The sequence below is a fragment of the Rhinoraja longicauda genome, chromosome 43, assembly GCF_053455715.1.
Source record: "Rhinoraja longicauda isolate Sanriku21f chromosome 43, sRhiLon1.1, whole genome shotgun sequence".
Classification (NCBI taxonomy): domain Eukaryota; kingdom Metazoa; phylum Chordata; class Chondrichthyes; order Rajiformes; family Arhynchobatidae; genus Rhinoraja; species Rhinoraja longicauda.
The window spans coordinates 8,614,992-8,631,991 of NC_135995.1; the positions used below are offsets into that span (position 1 = coordinate 8,614,992).

General features: G+C 49.8%; 1 protein-coding gene across 1 annotated transcript in view; it reads left to right on the top strand.

Moving 5' to 3' along the window:
• Nucleotides 1-11,891: 11,891 nt before the first annotated feature.
• LOC144612219 (bolA-like protein 2) overlaps nucleotides 11,892-17,000 on the top strand; it is a 13,016-nt gene continuing 7,907 nt past the window's right edge. The window contains exon 1 of the mRNA XM_078431779.1: nucleotides 11,892-11,930. Within this exon, the coding sequence (XP_078287905.1) occupies nucleotides 11,892-11,930 (39 nt within the window). The remainder of the gene's footprint in view (nucleotides 11,931-17,000) is intronic.

Consider the following 17,000-nt stretch of genomic DNA (forward strand, 5'->3'; position numbering starts at 1 on the left):
AACGTCTCCCTTCAGACCTGATGAAATTGGCGTAAACACTTTTGCACCCTCTCCAATTTACAAACAACCTCATTGTGTCAAACGCTGTATTTAATATCCTGACCTGTGAAAGCATGAGCGACAAATACATTCTTCACCTCCCTGCCCGTCACCGTTGCATCTTCCATGGCACTGTGTACCTGCACCCCGACATCTCTCCGTTCTATAAAGCTCCCCGTTTACTGTGTATGTCCTGCCCTGGTTTGTCTCAGCAAAGTGCATCGCCTCACCTTCACATGAATAAATCCCACCTGCCATTCCTGAGCCCATTGGCCCAGTTCACAGGGATCCCATTTACTCTCAGGCAACATTCTTCACTCTCCACAATGTCACCAATTTTACTTCCATCTGCAAACTGACGAACCGTGCAGCTTACATACACACCCAATCGTGCACATAAATAAGGAACAACAGTGGGCTCTGTCTCCAGTCTGAAAAACAACCCTCTACCAACATCCTCTGCGACCTTCCGGTAATGTTGTGTTCCATCCGCTAGTTCACCCCGGATTCCATGAGATCCAACCTTCCTGAGCGGCCTCCCATGTGGTGTGTAGAAGTTGCATCTGTCGGAGGGCATTGAATATCTGGCATGTTGTGCCCAGGGTGGTGGTAAAAAGCTAAGTTGTTGGATATGTGCAACTTGGCTACAAATAAATATTTGATAGATTGAAAATATAAGATGATGGGGAACTGACACAGAAGAGGAATTGGTGCCAGCTTAGATCAGCCATGATCACATTGAATGGAGGGGCAAGCCTGAGGAGTCGATCCTAATCCTGCTCCTGTTTTCTTTTGTTCCTTTCCTCCTGTGTACCGATATATTGACAGACTTGACACAGGGGGAATGCAGCAAAGATTAACAATACTTGTCCCTGGGACAATGTGTTTGCTGTGTGGGGTGAGATTGAGTAGACTAGGCCTGTGTACTCGAGTGTTTGGGTGTATTAGAGGGGATCTCAGTGAAACACAGAGTTCTTACAGGGCTCAGTGGGCTGGATGCAGGGAGGATGGTTCCCCTGTCAGAGGGGTCTGGAGAGCGGGCACTCTCTCAGAATGTGGGCTGCACCATGTAGCACAGAGATAAGGAGACATTACTGCACGCAGAGGCTGGGGAACGACCCTGCACCGGTGGCTGTGGAGACTCAGTCATTCAGTGCTCTTGTAGCTGAGAGCCGTGGTTGTACATTACAGAGTCTGGCCCTTCGGCCCATCGTGTCCATGACCGTCTTTTCCCCAGCTATACTAATCGATTTGCCCACATTCCATCGGCATTCTTCTGCACCTCACCTATTTAAGTACCTCCAATATATTGATGATATCTCACTCCACCACCTCCTCTGTAGCATGTTCCAGATATCACCCACTCTCAGTGTAAATCTATGTACTAAACCTCTTGTTTGTTTGTTTGTTTGTTCATGAACTACAGCCAAAACGGTCCACGACAGCGATTTTAAGCCCACCTTGCTCACCATCATCCCTTTGGTGCTAATGGAAGAAGTTTCAATCAAATCGGTGTTATATTTTTTAAGTTATTCACATTTTAAAGTATAAATCTATCTCCTAGGGAGGGATGGGGGAGGGAGTGAGGTAGGGGGAGGGAGGGAGAAGTGGGGGGAGTGAGGGAGGGAGGGGAGGAGACGGAGATTGGGGGAGGAGAGGGTGCTGTACCAATGCAGGAGAGGTTTGGGCCCAACGTGTCCACTTGTTCCAGTAAAACCTAAATCTCAGATCCACTTTCAAATTCCTTGCTCTCTATTTAAACCTGCACTCTCGTGATTTGATATCCCTGCATCCGAATAAGGTTTAGATAATTACCCTGCATCCTGCTGCAGACTTTGACAACCTTCCCCACGATCCACAATTTTTGCTTCCTCCCCAAACTTACTAATCACACCTCCCACATTCACATCCAAGCTATGATCATATAACATAAACAGCAAAGGTTGCAGCGCCGATCTCTGCTGCACACCACAAGCCACAGACCTCCAAGGAGAAAAATTATCCTTCTAACGCTACCTTCTACCTCCAACCACCAAGCCACTTGTGGATCCATTTCACCAGCTCGCCTTCGATCCCACCTGCCTTCGCTTTCTGGACCAGCCCTTACACGCGGAACATTGTCAAGTCCCTCAGTGAAGTTCATATATTGGTTCACAATGAGATCAGTGTGTTAGTTGTACACACCCATCAAATCCACCCGTGAATCCGCTCTCTTTCATCGACCCCACAACCACAAGTCTCCACCCATTCTGTCCAACACCCGATCATTCAACCGCTGCTTCCTTCCATGGTCCAAGCCACCCCTCCCTCTCTCTCTCACCCTCCACTCATAGAAACAGGGGCAGGTCATCTGGCCCCTCGTGTCTGCCCCCTTTCACTGTGATCATGACGACCCCACCACGCACCTCTACCTCCTCTTTAACAACCTCAAATTACCGCTAACCTCAATATCCTCTTGCTCCGATCTGCCTCCATATGTGTGTACCCCCCCCCTCCGTTTCTCCTTCACCACCGCAATCTCCCAATCCTCCTCACTCTCCGCACCCGTCCTCCCCGTCCACCCTCCCCCACCTCACGAAATTCCCCTCTCCGTCCCTGGATTAAAAACTCCGGGGGGGAGATGTCTGTTGTCCCCCCGATGTGGTCGTGGGTGAAACCCCGGGCAGGGTTTCAGTTGTCCGCCCGCCTGTGCCTGAGGCCGAGCGGCCTCTCCCCCGGTCCCGGGGCCGCGCTGCCCGAGTCTCCCCCCGACCCCCGGGGACTCTCTGATTCTCTGCTTCTCCCCCCAGTCTCCGTCACCCTGGATGTGGAAACAGCGCATGCGCTGCTCGAGGTGTCTGAGGATCGGAAGAGGGTGAGACGGACCCGGAACCCGAGGAGTCTCCCTGACACCGGGAAGAGGTTTACAGTCTGGGCGTGTGTGCTGGGATCGGAGGGGTTCACATCGGGGAGACATTACTGGGAGGTGGAGGTGGCGGGGAGTCGGTGGTGGAGTCTGGGAGTCGCCGCAGAGTCTGTGGAGAGGAAGGGAGACGACATACTGACCCCGGAGACTGGAGTCTGGAGCATCGGGCGGTGGGGGGGTGACACGTTTGTTGCAGTCACCTCCCCTCCGTCCCGTCTCCCCGCCCGTCCCATCCCCGGGAGGGTGGCAGTTTATCTCAGTTACGAGTCCGGGACAGTTTCATTTTACGACGCGGCCACCAAGTCCCATCTCCACACCTTCACTGGGAATACATTAACGGAGAAACTTTATCCTTTCTTCGGGCCTTATTGGGAGGAAGACCAGTGGCTGAGAATCTGCTCCGGTTCCGCTCCGGGTGTGTAAAAGTGTCGGGTCCCGGGACCGGCGTCAGGAGCGGGGCTCAGGTGGACAACAGGTCGGCGCTGAACGGCTCCCATTTAATCCCCAAATTCCGCGTCGTAAAAAACCCCAGTGAGCGCGGAAATAAAACCAGGGGGAATGTAAATGTGGGAAGAGAGAAATAAAGAGCAAGTGAAATCAGAGCTGTCGATCCGTTCATTTCAACGCGTTAACCGCGTCCGTCATCGGAACAGAAACACTTTTGTGAAAATATAAAGATTGAAACAATCTCCCTTCCCGCGGGCTCCGCGGGTTCAGCAGCAGCCGCGGGCGGCGGGTCCTAAACTCGCCCTGAGTCACAACGCGGCACCAGCGGGGTTGGTGTGGACTTCAACAGCAGCGTAAAGGCGAGTATGGGGGGGGGGGGGGGGCAAGTGGAGACAGGAGGGGGGAATGACATCGGAAATTCCCTCCAGTGAGAGAAGGCAAAGTGAATATTGGAAATGGTAGATACAAGAAATCTGTTGAAATATAACGGGGGTGCGGGGAAAAAATCAACAAAGCGCTGGAGGAACTCAGCGGGGCAGGCAGCATCTGTGGATGGAAATGGACAGATCACGCTTCAGGGTCGGGACCCTTGTTTGGTATGAAGGAGGATTTCCAAGAGCTACAGTCTGTTATATCAGAGTGAATGAATTGGTGTTGATGTCGTTCGGAAGAGGGCGGGAAAGGTCTGACTCGGGAGGTGTAAATAGGAGAGAGGAATGAAATCGGAAATTACTGGAAGGGAGAAGAATAAAGCTGAATGTTGGGAGTGGGAGATACAATGGGTCTCTCGGTGTTGATGGCCATGTAGAACTAGAACAGTCTCTTCGGCCCACATAGAACGTGGAACAGTACAATGCCAAGCTAATCTCTGTTTCCTCTAGTTGCTCCGCTTTTCTCCCACATCCCAAAGACGTGCGGGTTTGTAGGTTAGTTGGCCCCTGTGAAGTAGCCCCTGGTGTATAGAGAGTGGATGAGAAAGTGGGATAACATAGAACTGGTGTGAACGGGTGATCGATGGTGGTCGTGGATTCAGTCCCTCCCCCACCCTGGTCGTTGTACTAGTTTCACTGTCGTCCTGGTGAGTTTCATTGCCTGTAACTCGTTTTCACCGAGCTCACAGCCAACAATGGCCTGCTTCTTTTATCATCATTATTTGTTCACGTATCTATCTTTCATTTGTTGACAATCTTTGTACCACTGTCGATATATCTCGTTTCACTTTCCCAATCAGAAGAAGGGTCTCGACCCGAAACGTCTCCGAATCCTGTTCACCAGAGATGCTGCCTGACCCGCTGACCTACTCCAGCTTTTTGTGTCTATCTTCGGGGGGCCGAAAGGCCTGTTTCCGTGCTGTAGTTCTGCACCAAACCGTGTTCTGTTAATCGGGAACAGGACTGTTTGCACATCTTGGTTCTGCCACTAGATGGGAGCAAGGCCACGCGGTGCGACCACAGACCAGCTGTAACTTTGAGAATTCACTTTGACAATTGCAGAAACAGCGGGAATCTGGTTTAATAAGTGACTTTTGTCACCTGTTACCACACCCGAAGCCCAAACCAAATGCATGGCTTAAAACGTTGAGGCTTTAAAATGAGCAATAGAAGCAAAAATTGCCCCAAATACTCAGCAGGTCAGGCAGCAACAGCAAGGTGAAACAGACCTTACATTCCAAAGCAAATACTGATGACCAATGGTGTTCATCCTGAGTCATTAATTCCGTTTCTTTCTCTACAAACGCTAACCAACCTTCTGAGTATTTCTTGCATCTTACTGTACATCTTCATTTTGGATTTTCAGCATCTGTGTTTTTATTTTAGTTTTTCCAGTTCAATGGGCGATTGGAATGTGAATCTGCCCATAAACTGCCAAGAGAAAAAACAGAAAGCCTTGGCGGCAGTATGGGGTATTTGGAAAGAGAAGGCTTAATATTTCTGAGGTACTGTGGAGCAGCGGGAAGAGCCGCTGCCTCAAGGCCAGGGACCCGGGTTCGATCCTGACCTCAGCTGCTGACTGTTCTAAGTTTGCACGTTCTCCTTGTGGCCTCGTGGATTTCCTCCGGGTGTTCTGGTTTCCTCCCACAATCAAAGGACATGCCGGTTTGTATGTTTATTGACCTTCTGTAAAAGCCCCAAGTGTGTGGGGAGTAGGTGGGAAAATGGGACAACAGAGAATAAGTGTGAATTGATGACAGACACAAAAAGCTGCAGGAATTCAACGGGTCTGACAGCATCTCTCTAGAAAAGGAGTGAATTGGTGATCGATGGGCCTGTTTCCATGCTGTGTGTCTAAAGTAAAGTAAGGTCCACTGTAAACTTCTCTCTCGTCAGAAAAATAACCTTCAACTACCACGCAACAGAGAAAACAAGGCACAGATCAGTGCAGCACAAGAACAGACCCTTCAACACCTAATGACCAGCTGATGGAAAGACCGTTCAGAAGCCCGATAACAGAGGGGAGGAAGCTGCTCCTGAGACTGGCAGTGCGCCTTTCCAAGGTTCTGTAACTTCTGCGCAACAAGAGCAGGGAGAAAAGGGAATGGCCGGGGTGGGACGTATTTGATTATGTTGTCTGCTTCTCCGAGACAGAAATAAGTGCAGATGGAGTCTGGTCAGGGCCTCATCCACAATTCTCTGAAATTTCTCGCGCTCTTTTCCCAAACCAAGTTGTGACGCAAACGGACAGTGCGCATTTTATGGTGAATCTTGGAGGTTTGCCAGAGTAATAGAATGAAAGAGTGAGACAGCAGCCAACATGTTCCAGCTACACTAGTCCCAGCTTTTGGTCCATATCCCTCCAAACCTGGCCCATCCAGGTACCTGTCTAACTGCTCCTTAAATGATGGGATAGTCCCTGCCTCAACCACATCCTCTGGCAGTTTGTTCCACAAATCCACCACTCATTGTGCCAAAAAGTTACCGCTCAGGTTCTTATTAAATCTTTTCCCCTTCACCTTAAACCTAAGTCGTCTGGTCCTCGAATCACCTACTCTGGGCAAGAGACTCTGTTCACCCAATCTAGTCCTCTCATGACCTTATACAGCTCTATAAGGTTACCCTTCATCCTCCTGCACTCCAAGGAATAGAGTCCCAACCTACTCAATCTCTGCCTATAGCTCAGACTGTCTTGTCCTGACCACATGTTTGGCGACATGCCGAATTGCCTCAGTCCACTGATGAAGCACAGGTGTTGGTGTGGCGTCTTGGCTGTGTCTTCAGTGTGGTTGATCCGCCATAGATCGTTGATGATATTTACGCCAAGGAGCCTGATGCCCTTCACCATTTCCACTTCAGCGTGTTTGATGCTGACATGGGCTTGTCCTCCACTGCGCGTGCTGGTGGAGTGCCTGCCCCAATCAGGCTTCAATTGCTTCAGACGCTGATGGGAAGTCAACAAACCTGAGCGTTGTGCAATTCTAAACATCCCCATCTGTGATGAACGGCGGTTTATCGACAATGCAACGTCCTGTTATTGCAATAATGAGTGCGCATAATCAGAGGGAAAGAGGTTTTACGAGGATGTTGCCAGGACTCAAGGGCCCGAGCTATCAGGAGAGGTTGAGCAGGCTGGAACTCTCTACCTTGGTGCGCAGGAGGATGAGGGATGACCTTAGAGAGGACTAAAAAACCACGAGAGCAACAGATCGGGAAGATGTACAGTCTCTTGCCAAGAGTAGAGGAATCGAGAACCAGAGGACACAAGTTGAAGGTGAGCGTGGAAAGATTTAATAGGAACCTGAGGGGTAACACAATATGGGTGGTGGGTATATGGAACGAGCTGCTGCAGGAGGTAGTTGGGCAGAGACTATCACAACGTTTACGAAGTAGTTGGACAGATACATGGATAGGGCAGGTTTGGAGGGATATGGGCCAAACGCGGGCACTGCAGGTCGGTCCAAGAACCTAATGGTTGTGGGGGAGGAGCTGGGAATGGGAGCTGTAATGAACCTGTCGGTTTAGTTGATGGCCACAAAGAACTAGATCAGTCCCTGCAGCCCAGATCAGACTATGCAATGCCACCACTCCAGCAGCACGTTCCAGGCACCCACCATCCTGTGTGATAAAACATGACCCTTGAAATTTACCCCCACTGTGCAAAAATCAGAGCCGAGAGGGAAGGGGGGCGGCGCGGGGGCGCCTGCTGCCTCGTGCGGCGGGACCTGGTTCGCCGCTGCGGGGAAATATAGACAGTTCCATAAACATCCCGCAACTTTGTCGGCCCCAGAAACGTGGCGACTCTCTCTGCACTGCCTGGGGGAGGTTTGTATTTTACCGGATTGCAAGCAAAAGCAAAGCATTTCACTGTCCCTTGGTTCATGTGACAATAGAGTATAATTGGCTCATTGAGTTGAATTCAAGTTTGCACATGAGACTGTTAAATGAAATAACAGTGTTTGCCGTGGATATAATATCATTGTGCAGCCTAATATAATGAACAATTCACGATGGGAAACACTGATGTATTTAGTTTAAGGGAATGAAATTTACAGGCAGCTTGTATCAAATAGCATCCACTTACTGGTCAGGGCTGTGATTGACGGGGCTGAGCTCCGCCTCCCCTCAGCCGTGCCCCGATACTGCAAGGGTTCAGCAGCTGCGCCAAAGGGATCGCGTTTTGAACCAGGAAGTGGCGGAGTTACAATGGCTGCGAAAGACCAGGTCGAGAGTTGGGCCGAGGAGATAGTTTGTCCCATCTGCCTGGAATTCTTCACCGATCCGGTTATACTGGACTGTGGGCACAACTTCTGCCGCTCCTGTATCACACAGAGTTGGGACAGGGAGGGGAGAAACTCCTGCCCGGAATGTAGAGAGGAGTTTACAGACCGCACCCTCAGGGTGAATCGGGCCTTGGCGAGACTGGCTGAGAAAACTCGAACAATGAGTCTGAATCGGGAAATAATTCCAGAGAAGGAAAGTAAACCTCACTGCGAGGAACATCAGGAAGAACTGAAGCTGTTTTGTGAAACTGATAAGAAGCTGATCTGTGTGATTTGTGCAGCTGGGCGGGAACACAAGTCTCACAGCTTCATGCCGGTTAAAGAAGCTGTTGAAAACCACAAGGTAAAAGCAAACCGATTTTAAACGCATCATTGTTTAATTCCATTTTTACTGTTCAACCATTTAATTTTCTGATTCCCAAACACAATTCCAGGATCAGGTGAAATCTTCCATCCAGTCTCTCACAAAAGATAAATCAGGGATCCAGCAAATGGAGCAGCAACAGAAAGAGAAGATTTCTGGAGTTCTGGTGAGGCTTTTAAGTTTCGATTTCCTGATCTTGTGCAGGTCTGATCCCTGTGATGTGTGTAATAACAGGGCAGCGCAGTGACACACGTATTGCTGCTGTCTCCCAGTTCTGGGGACCGGGTTCGATCCTGGCCTCGGGCGCTGCAGAGACAATAGGTGCAGGAGTAGGCCATTCGGCCCTTCAAGCCAGCACCGCCATTTAGTATGATCATGGCTGATCATCCAAATTCAGTACCCCGTTTCTGCTTTTCCCCCATATTCCTTGATTCCGTGAGCCCAAATAGCTACATCTAACGCTTGAAAACATCCAGGGTATTGGCCTCCACTGCTTTCCGAGGCAGAGAATTCCATAGATCCACAACTCTTTGGGTGAAATAATTGTCCTCACCTCATTGTAAATTTCACCTGTGTGGGACGAATAAAGGAATATATTATTATTATTATTATTATTATATCAGTCCTAAACAGAAAATAGAAAAATAGGTGCAAGAGTAGGCCATTTGGCCCTTCGAGCCAACACCACCATTCAATATGATCATGACCTACCCCTTATTCTTTAACTATAACCCCTGGTTCTGGACTCCCCCAACATCAGGAACATTTTTCCCCACATCTAGCCTCTCCAATCCCTTAAGAATTTTACATGTTTCTATAAGATCCCCTCTCATCCTTCGAAATTCCAGTGAATACAAGCCCAGTCGACCAATTCTTTCATTATGTGTCAGTCCTGCCATCCCAGTAATTAACCTGATGAACCTACACTGCACTCCATCAATAGCAAGAATGTCCTTCCTTAATTTAGGAAACCAAAACTGCACACAATATTCCAGGTGTGGTCTCAACAGGACCCTGCACACCTGCATTCGGACCTCCTTGCTCCAAAACCCAAATCCTCTCACAATGAAGGCCAACATGCCATTAGGTTTCTTCACTGCCTGCTCTACCTGCATGCTTACTTTCACTGCCTGCTGTACCTGCATCCTAACTTTAAGTGACTGATGAACAAGGACACCCAATCTAATAATCTGCCTTCTTGTTCTTGCCACAAAAGTGCATAACGTCACATTTATCCATATTTTACTGCATCTGCCCACTCACCCAACCTATCCAACTCACCCTGCAGCCTCACAACATCCTCCTTGCAGCTCACACTGCCGCCCAGCTTTGTGGCATCTGCAAACTTGGAGATATTACATTTAATTCCCTCGTCTAAATCGTTAATATATATTGTAAATAACTGCGGTCCCAGCAATGAGCCTTGCGGCACCCCACTAGAGGGTGGTGGATGGATAAATGGGAATTAATGGACACGTGAGAAGGAATAGGCAGCTGGGAATTGCATTAGGGGTAGAGGATTGATGGGTTGTAAGATTACCCTCACGATATTTTAGAAGCATTTAGAAAAACTATTGAATTGCCAAAGCAAATAAAAATGCACAGGTCAAATGTCACCAGTAAAGACGTGAGGAACCATAATCAGTGACATGAAATATTGATCTTCACCTTTCATTTCACAGGAACAGTCACACAACCTTCAGTCCAAGATCACATCCCAGTTTGCTGAACTGCACCAGGTTCTCACTAAGAAAGAGCAGCGGGTACTGGCAGATATCCGGGAGGAAAAGAAGAGGATTCTGAAAAGAATGAAGAAAAATCTTGGGGAGATCGAAGAGAATTTAAAATCTATTCAGGAGGAACTCTAACATATCCTACACCCACTGTTTACACTGTATTATTTCCAATTCCTCCAGGCGTTAATTGTACAAGGCTTTGGCAATGCATCAGGTTGTGGAAGAGATCTGTGAAATCCTGTGCACACCCAGGTGAGAATGTGTGCATAGTGAAGCCTGGCAACATCCTGACACCATGTGTAATCCCACACACTGCTGGCAACATCCTGACACCATGTGTAATCCCACACACTGCTGGCAACATCCTGACACCATGTGTAATCCCACACACTGCTGGCAACATCCTGACACCATGTGTAATCCCACACACTGCTGGCAACATCCTGACACCATGTGTAATCCCACACACTGCTGGCAACATCCTGACACCATGTGTAATCCCACACACTGCTGGCAACATCCTGACACCATGTGTAATCCCACACACTGCTGGCAACATCCTGACACCATGTGTAATCCCACACACTGCTGGCAACATCCTGACACCATGTGTAACCATAAACACTCCTAGATGGGTCCTGACACTATAATAATAATAATAATAATGTATTTTATTTATATAGCGCTTTTCATACACTCAAAGACGCTTTACAGAGATTTAGAGAACATAGGGAAATGAATAAATAGATAAATAAGTAAATAAATAAATCAACAGAGAAAGGAGACAGTAGGTGAGGTGACCTTCAGCGGTTGAAGGCAGTGCTGAACAGGTGACACTTCAGCGATGTTTTGAATGTGGTGAGTGTGGGGGAGTCTCTGACGGTTTGGGGGTAGTGAGTTCCAGAGGGTGGGAGCAGCGATGGAGAAAGCCCTGGAACTGAGTTTGGTCCGGATGTGGGGGGGGGGATAGGAGATTGGCAGCGAGCGGCGGAGGGTGCAGGTGGGTGGGAGTGTGTGCCTGTGGAGGAGGGCGGGCGGTCGGTCGGTCAGGTAGGATGGGGCCAGGTTATGGAGGGGCTTTGTAGGTGATGAGGAGGATTTTGTACTGGATTCTCTGGGGGATGGGGGGGAGCCAGTGGAGTTTGTCAAGGACGGGGGGGGGGGGGGGGATATGGTCACGGATCGAGGTGTGTGTGAGTAGACCGGCAACAGATGACGCCATTGACATGGGCGTGGCGGCCAATCAGCGGTGCTCTTTCTCTCCTAGCATCAATGACGTCATGCGCTGTGACGTGCTGACCAAGCAACGGCGTTCTTTCTCCCCTAGCACTAAATGACCTTTATAGAAATGGGTGCGGCGGCCAATCAGCGGTGCTCTTTCTCCCTAGCATCAGATGACGCAATGCGCTGTGACGTGGTGACCAATCAGCGGCGTTCTTTCTCCCCTAGCACTAAATGACGCTTTGGACATGGGCGCGGCAGCCAATCAGACATCCCTTTTATGTCCTGGCAACAGATGACGCCATAGGCATGGGCGCGGCGACCAATCAGCGGTCCCGTTCTACCCCGGCAACAGATGATGCCATAGACATGGGCGCGGTGGCCAATCAGAGGTCCCTTTACACCCCGGCAACAGGAGACGTCGGCCAATCGTCTGCCCCCCGGCAACAGATGACGATGCGCGCTATGGCGCGGTATCCAATCAAAGGCCTCTTTCCACCCCTGGCAACAGATGACGCCATAGCCTTGGGCGCGGCGGCCAATCAGAGGCGCTTTTTCTCCCCTGGCTGGGAGAGATATGCACACTGATTGACACGTCTATGCACACTGATTGACACGCCTATGAACACTGGTTGACACGTCTATGCACACTGATTGACACGTCTATGCACACTGGTTGACACGCCTGTGCACACTGATTGACACGCCAATGCACACAGATTGAAACACCTAACTTGTTTCCTGCATCTAACTTGTCTAATCCCTGGTGACAATAGACAATAGGTGCAGTAGGAGGCCATTCAGCCCTTCGAGCCTGTACGCACCACCATTGAATGCGATCACGGCCGATCATTCTCAATCAGTACCCCGTTCCTGCCTTCTCCCCATACCCCCTCACTCCGCTATCCTTAAGAGCTCTATCCAGCTCTATCTTGAAAGCATCCAACGAACTGGCCTCCACTGCCCTCTGAGGCAGAGAATTCCACACCTTCACCACTCTCTGACTGAAAAAGTTCTTCCTCATCTCCGTTCTAAATGGCCGACCCCTTATTCTTAAACTGTGTGGCCCCTGGTTCTGGACTCCCCCAACATTGGGAACATGTTTCCTGCCTCTAATGTGTCCAATCCCCTAATTATCTTAAATATCTTATGAAACCACACCTGGAGTATTGTGTGCAATTTTGGTCTCCTAATTTGAGTTTAAGAGCAAGGAGGTCCTTCTGCAGTTGTACAATACAATACAATACAATATATCTTTATTGTCATTGTACAGGAGTAAAACAAGATTGGGAATATGCCTCCCATACGATGCAATAAATTAATTAGCTAGTCAGTCGGTTGTGGTCAGAATGGGGGCTTTGGAGCGTAGCCTTCAGATCCCAGTATCTACTGATTTGGAAGCCACTCCAGACAATGAGGCAAGTTTATACCAGTTGTCCCTCTGTTCTGTGGATGGATGGATGTTAGCACTGTCCCCTGTCTCTGCCTTACTCTCTCTCTCTCTCTCTCTCTCTCTCTCTCTGACTCTATATTCCAAAATGCAGATTGTATTATTCACAAAATGCTGGAGTAACTCAGCAGGTCGGGCAGCATCTCGGGAGAGAAGGAATGGGTGACGTTTCGGGTCGAGACCCTTCTTCAGGCTTTACCCATTACTTCTCTCCCGAGATGCTGCCTGACCTGCTGAGTTACTCCAGCATTTTGTGAATAAATCGATTTGTACCAGCATCTGCAGTTATTTTCTTATACTGCAGATTGTATTAGTTCAATTTATGAATCCTGCATCAATAAATATTTAAGTTGCTGCATATTCCAAATTGCAGATTGTATTAGTTCAATTTCTGAATCCTACATAAATAAATATTTATTTAAGTTGCTGTATATTCCAAAGTGCAGAATGTATTTGTTCAAGTTATGAATCCTACATTAATAAATATTTTGGATAAAACACACAACTCTTGTTTATTCTTTATCCCATAATCAATAAAAGAGGCGAGTGCACTCTCTCTCTCTCTCTCTCTCTCTCTCTATATTTATTCCAGTTGCCACATATTCCAAAATGCAGATTGTATCAGTTCAACTTTGGAATCCTAAGCAAACCCCGCCATTTCAGTAAGCAAATACCGCCGCTCTCACTGCCCACGCCATTTTAGTAAGCAAACCCCGCCGCTCTCACTGTCCCAGCCATTTCAGTAAGCTACCCCGCCATTTTAGTAAGCAAATACCGCCGCAGAGCGCTCCCTCCCCGCCATTTTAGTAAGCAAACCCCGCCGCTATGCGCTCTCTTCCCGCCATTTCAGTAATCAAACCCCGCCGCTGTGCGCTCTGCCCCCGCCATTTTAGTAAGCAATCCCGCCCTTTTAGTAAGCAAACCCAGCCGCATTTCGTTCTGCCCCAGCCATTTCAGTAAGCAATCCCCGCCGCTCTCACTGCCCCCGCCATTTTAGTAAGCAAACCCCGCCGCTGTGCGCTGTCCCAGCCATTCAGTAAGCTACACCGCCATTTTAGTAAGCAAATATCGCCGCTGTGCGCTCTCCCCCCGCCATTTTAGTAAGCAAACCCCGCCGCTGTGCGCTCTGTCCCAGCCATTCAGTAAGCTACACCGCCATTTTAGTAAGCAAATACCGCCGCTGTGCGCTCTCCTCCCGCCATTTTAGTAAGCAAACCCCGCCGCTGTGCGCTCTGTCCCAGCCATTCAGTAAGCTACACCGCCATTTTAGTAAGCAAATACCGCCGCTCTCACTACCCCCGCCATTTTAGTAAGCAACCCCGCCGCTGTGCGCTCTGTGCCAGCCATTCAGTAAGCTACACCGCCATTTTAGTAAGCAAATACCGCCGCTGTGCGCTCTCCCCCCGCCATTTTAGTAAGCAAACCCCGCCGCTGTGCGCTCTGTCCCAGCCATTCAGTAAGCTACACCGCCATTTTAGTAAGCAAATACCGCCGCTCTCACTACCCCCGCCATTTTAGTAAGCAACCCCGCCGCTGTGCGCTCTGTCCCAGCCATTCAGTAAGCTACCCCGCCATTTTATAATAATAATAATAATATATTTATTTTATATAGCGCCTTATCACATGCTCAAAGCGCTTTACAAATACAATTAACATAGAAACAAACAGACAAACTATCCTGACGGAAAAGCGGCGAATACTCAACGCCAGCGTCCTCTGACGTCAGGGTCCGGCAGCAGCAGCAAACATCAAAAAGCACAAGACACACAGATACAATGTTTGACACAAAACAGCCATCACAGTGATTGCTCCAGGCACACACACACACACACCCTCACTGTGATGGAAGGAAGGAAGGCAAAGTCTTATCTCCTCCTCCTCCTCATTCTTCTCCCGTGGCGCCACGAGGCGATCGAGGCTCCCAACCCCTTGAAGCCCCCACCCACCGGGCGATGGAAAGTCCCAGGGCCGAGCCGAGCCGAGCCGAGCCGAGCCGAGCCGAGCCGAGCCGAGCCGAGCCGAGCCGAGCCGAGCCGAGCCGAGCAGGCCGATGAAGGTCCTGAGCCCCCACCGGGCGATGGAAAGTGCTGCGGCCGAGCCACGCAGGGCGATGAAGGGCCTACGGGCGGGTTGATCGTACCTTGCGCTTTTAGTAAGCAAATACCGCCGCTGTGCGCTCTCCTCCCGCCATTTTAGTAAGCAAACCCCGCCGCTGTGCGCTCTGTCCCAGCCATTCAGTAAGCTACCCCGCCATTTTAGTAAGCAAATACCGCCGCTGTGCGCTCTTCCCCCGCCATTTTAGTAAGCAAACCCCGCCGCTGTGCGCTCTGTCCCAGCCATTCAGTAAGCTACCCCGCCATTTTAGTAAGCAAATACCGCCGCTGTGCGCTCTCCTCCCGCCATTTTAGTAAGCAAACCCCGCCGCTGTGCGCTCTGTCCCAGCCATTCAGTAAGCTACCCCGCCATTTTAGTAAGCAAATACCGCCGCTGTGCGCTCTCCTCCCGCCATTTTAGTAAGCAAACCCCGCCGCTGTGCGCTCTGTCCCAGCCATTCAGTAAGCTACCCCGCCATTTTAGTATGCAAATACCGCCGCTGTGCGCTCTTCCCCCGCCATTTTAGTAAGCAAACCCCGCCGCTGTGCGCTCTGTCCCAGCCATTCAGTAAGCTACCCCGCCACTTTAGTAAGCAAATACCGCCGCTGTGCGCTCTCCTCCCGCCATTTTAGTAAGCAAACCCCGCCGCTGTTCGCTCTGTCCCAGCCATTCAGTAAGCTACACCGCCATTTTAGTAAGCAAATACCGCCGCTGTGCGCTCTCTCCCCGCCATTTTAGTAAGCAAACCCCGCCGCTGTGCGCTCTGTTCCAGCCATTCAGTAAGCTACCCCGCCATTTTAGTAAGCAAATACCGCCGCTGTGCGCTCTCTCCCCGCCATTTTAGTAAGCAAACCCCGCCGCTGTGCGCTCTGTCCCAGCCATTCAGTAAGCTACCCCGCCATTTTAGTAAGCAAATACCGCCGCTGTGCGCTCTCCTCCCGCCATTTTAGTAAGCAAACCCCGCCGCTGTGCGCTCTGCCCCCGCCATTTTAGTAAGCAACCCCGCCATTTCGGTAAGGAAACCCCGCCATTTTAGTAAGCAAACCCGCCATTTCAGTAAGAACCCCCGCCATTTTAGTAAGCAAACCACGCCAGCTGTGCGCTCTGCCCCAGCCATTTCAGTAAGCTACCCCGCCATTTTAGTAAGCAAATCCCACCGTGCATTAAGAGGGAGTTAGATGTGGCCCTTGTGGCTAAAGGGATCAGGGGGTAATGGAGAGAAGGCAGGTACGGGATACTGAGCTGGATGATCAGCCATGATCGTATTGAATGGCGGTGCGTACAGGCTCGAAGGGACGAATGGCCTCCTCCTGCACCTATTGTCTATGTTTCTGTTTCTATAAATTAAAGCTCGTAGCTTTTTCAGTTTGTTTGTACGTGGGTGAATCTCTCTCTCTCCCCGTCTCTCTCTCTCTCTCTCTCTCCCTCCCTCTCCCTCCCTCCCTCCCTTTCTCAAACTCTCCAAACCTATCTCCACTTTATCCCAGAGCTCAGGGCTACACAATAGAAGCGATGATCACATTGGAGTAACCAGACATGAAGGCAGCTTCGGCCCCTTGTTTTACATTCACACCTCCAACCATGTACACAATAGACCAGTTTTGGTCTCCTAGTTTGAGTTTAGTAGCAAAGAGGTCCTTCTGCAACTGTACAGGGCCCTGGTGAGACCGCACCTGGAGTACTGCGTGCAGTTTTGGTCTCCAAATTTGAGGAAGGACGTCCCTGCTATTGAGGGCGTGCAGCGTAGGTTCACCAGGTTAATCACCGGAATGGCGGGACTGTCGTATGTCGAAAGACTGGAGCGACTGCAGACTGCAAATTTGCAGATGATACAAAGCTGGGTGGCAGTGTGAACTGTGAGGAAGATGCTATGAGGTTGCAGGGTGACTTGGACAGGTTGTGTGAGTGGGCAGATAAATGGCAGGTGCAGTTTAATATGGATAAGTGTGAGGTTATCCACTTTGGTGGTAAGAATAGGAAGGCTGAGTATTATCTAAATGGTGTCAAGTTAAGAAAAGGGGACGTACAAC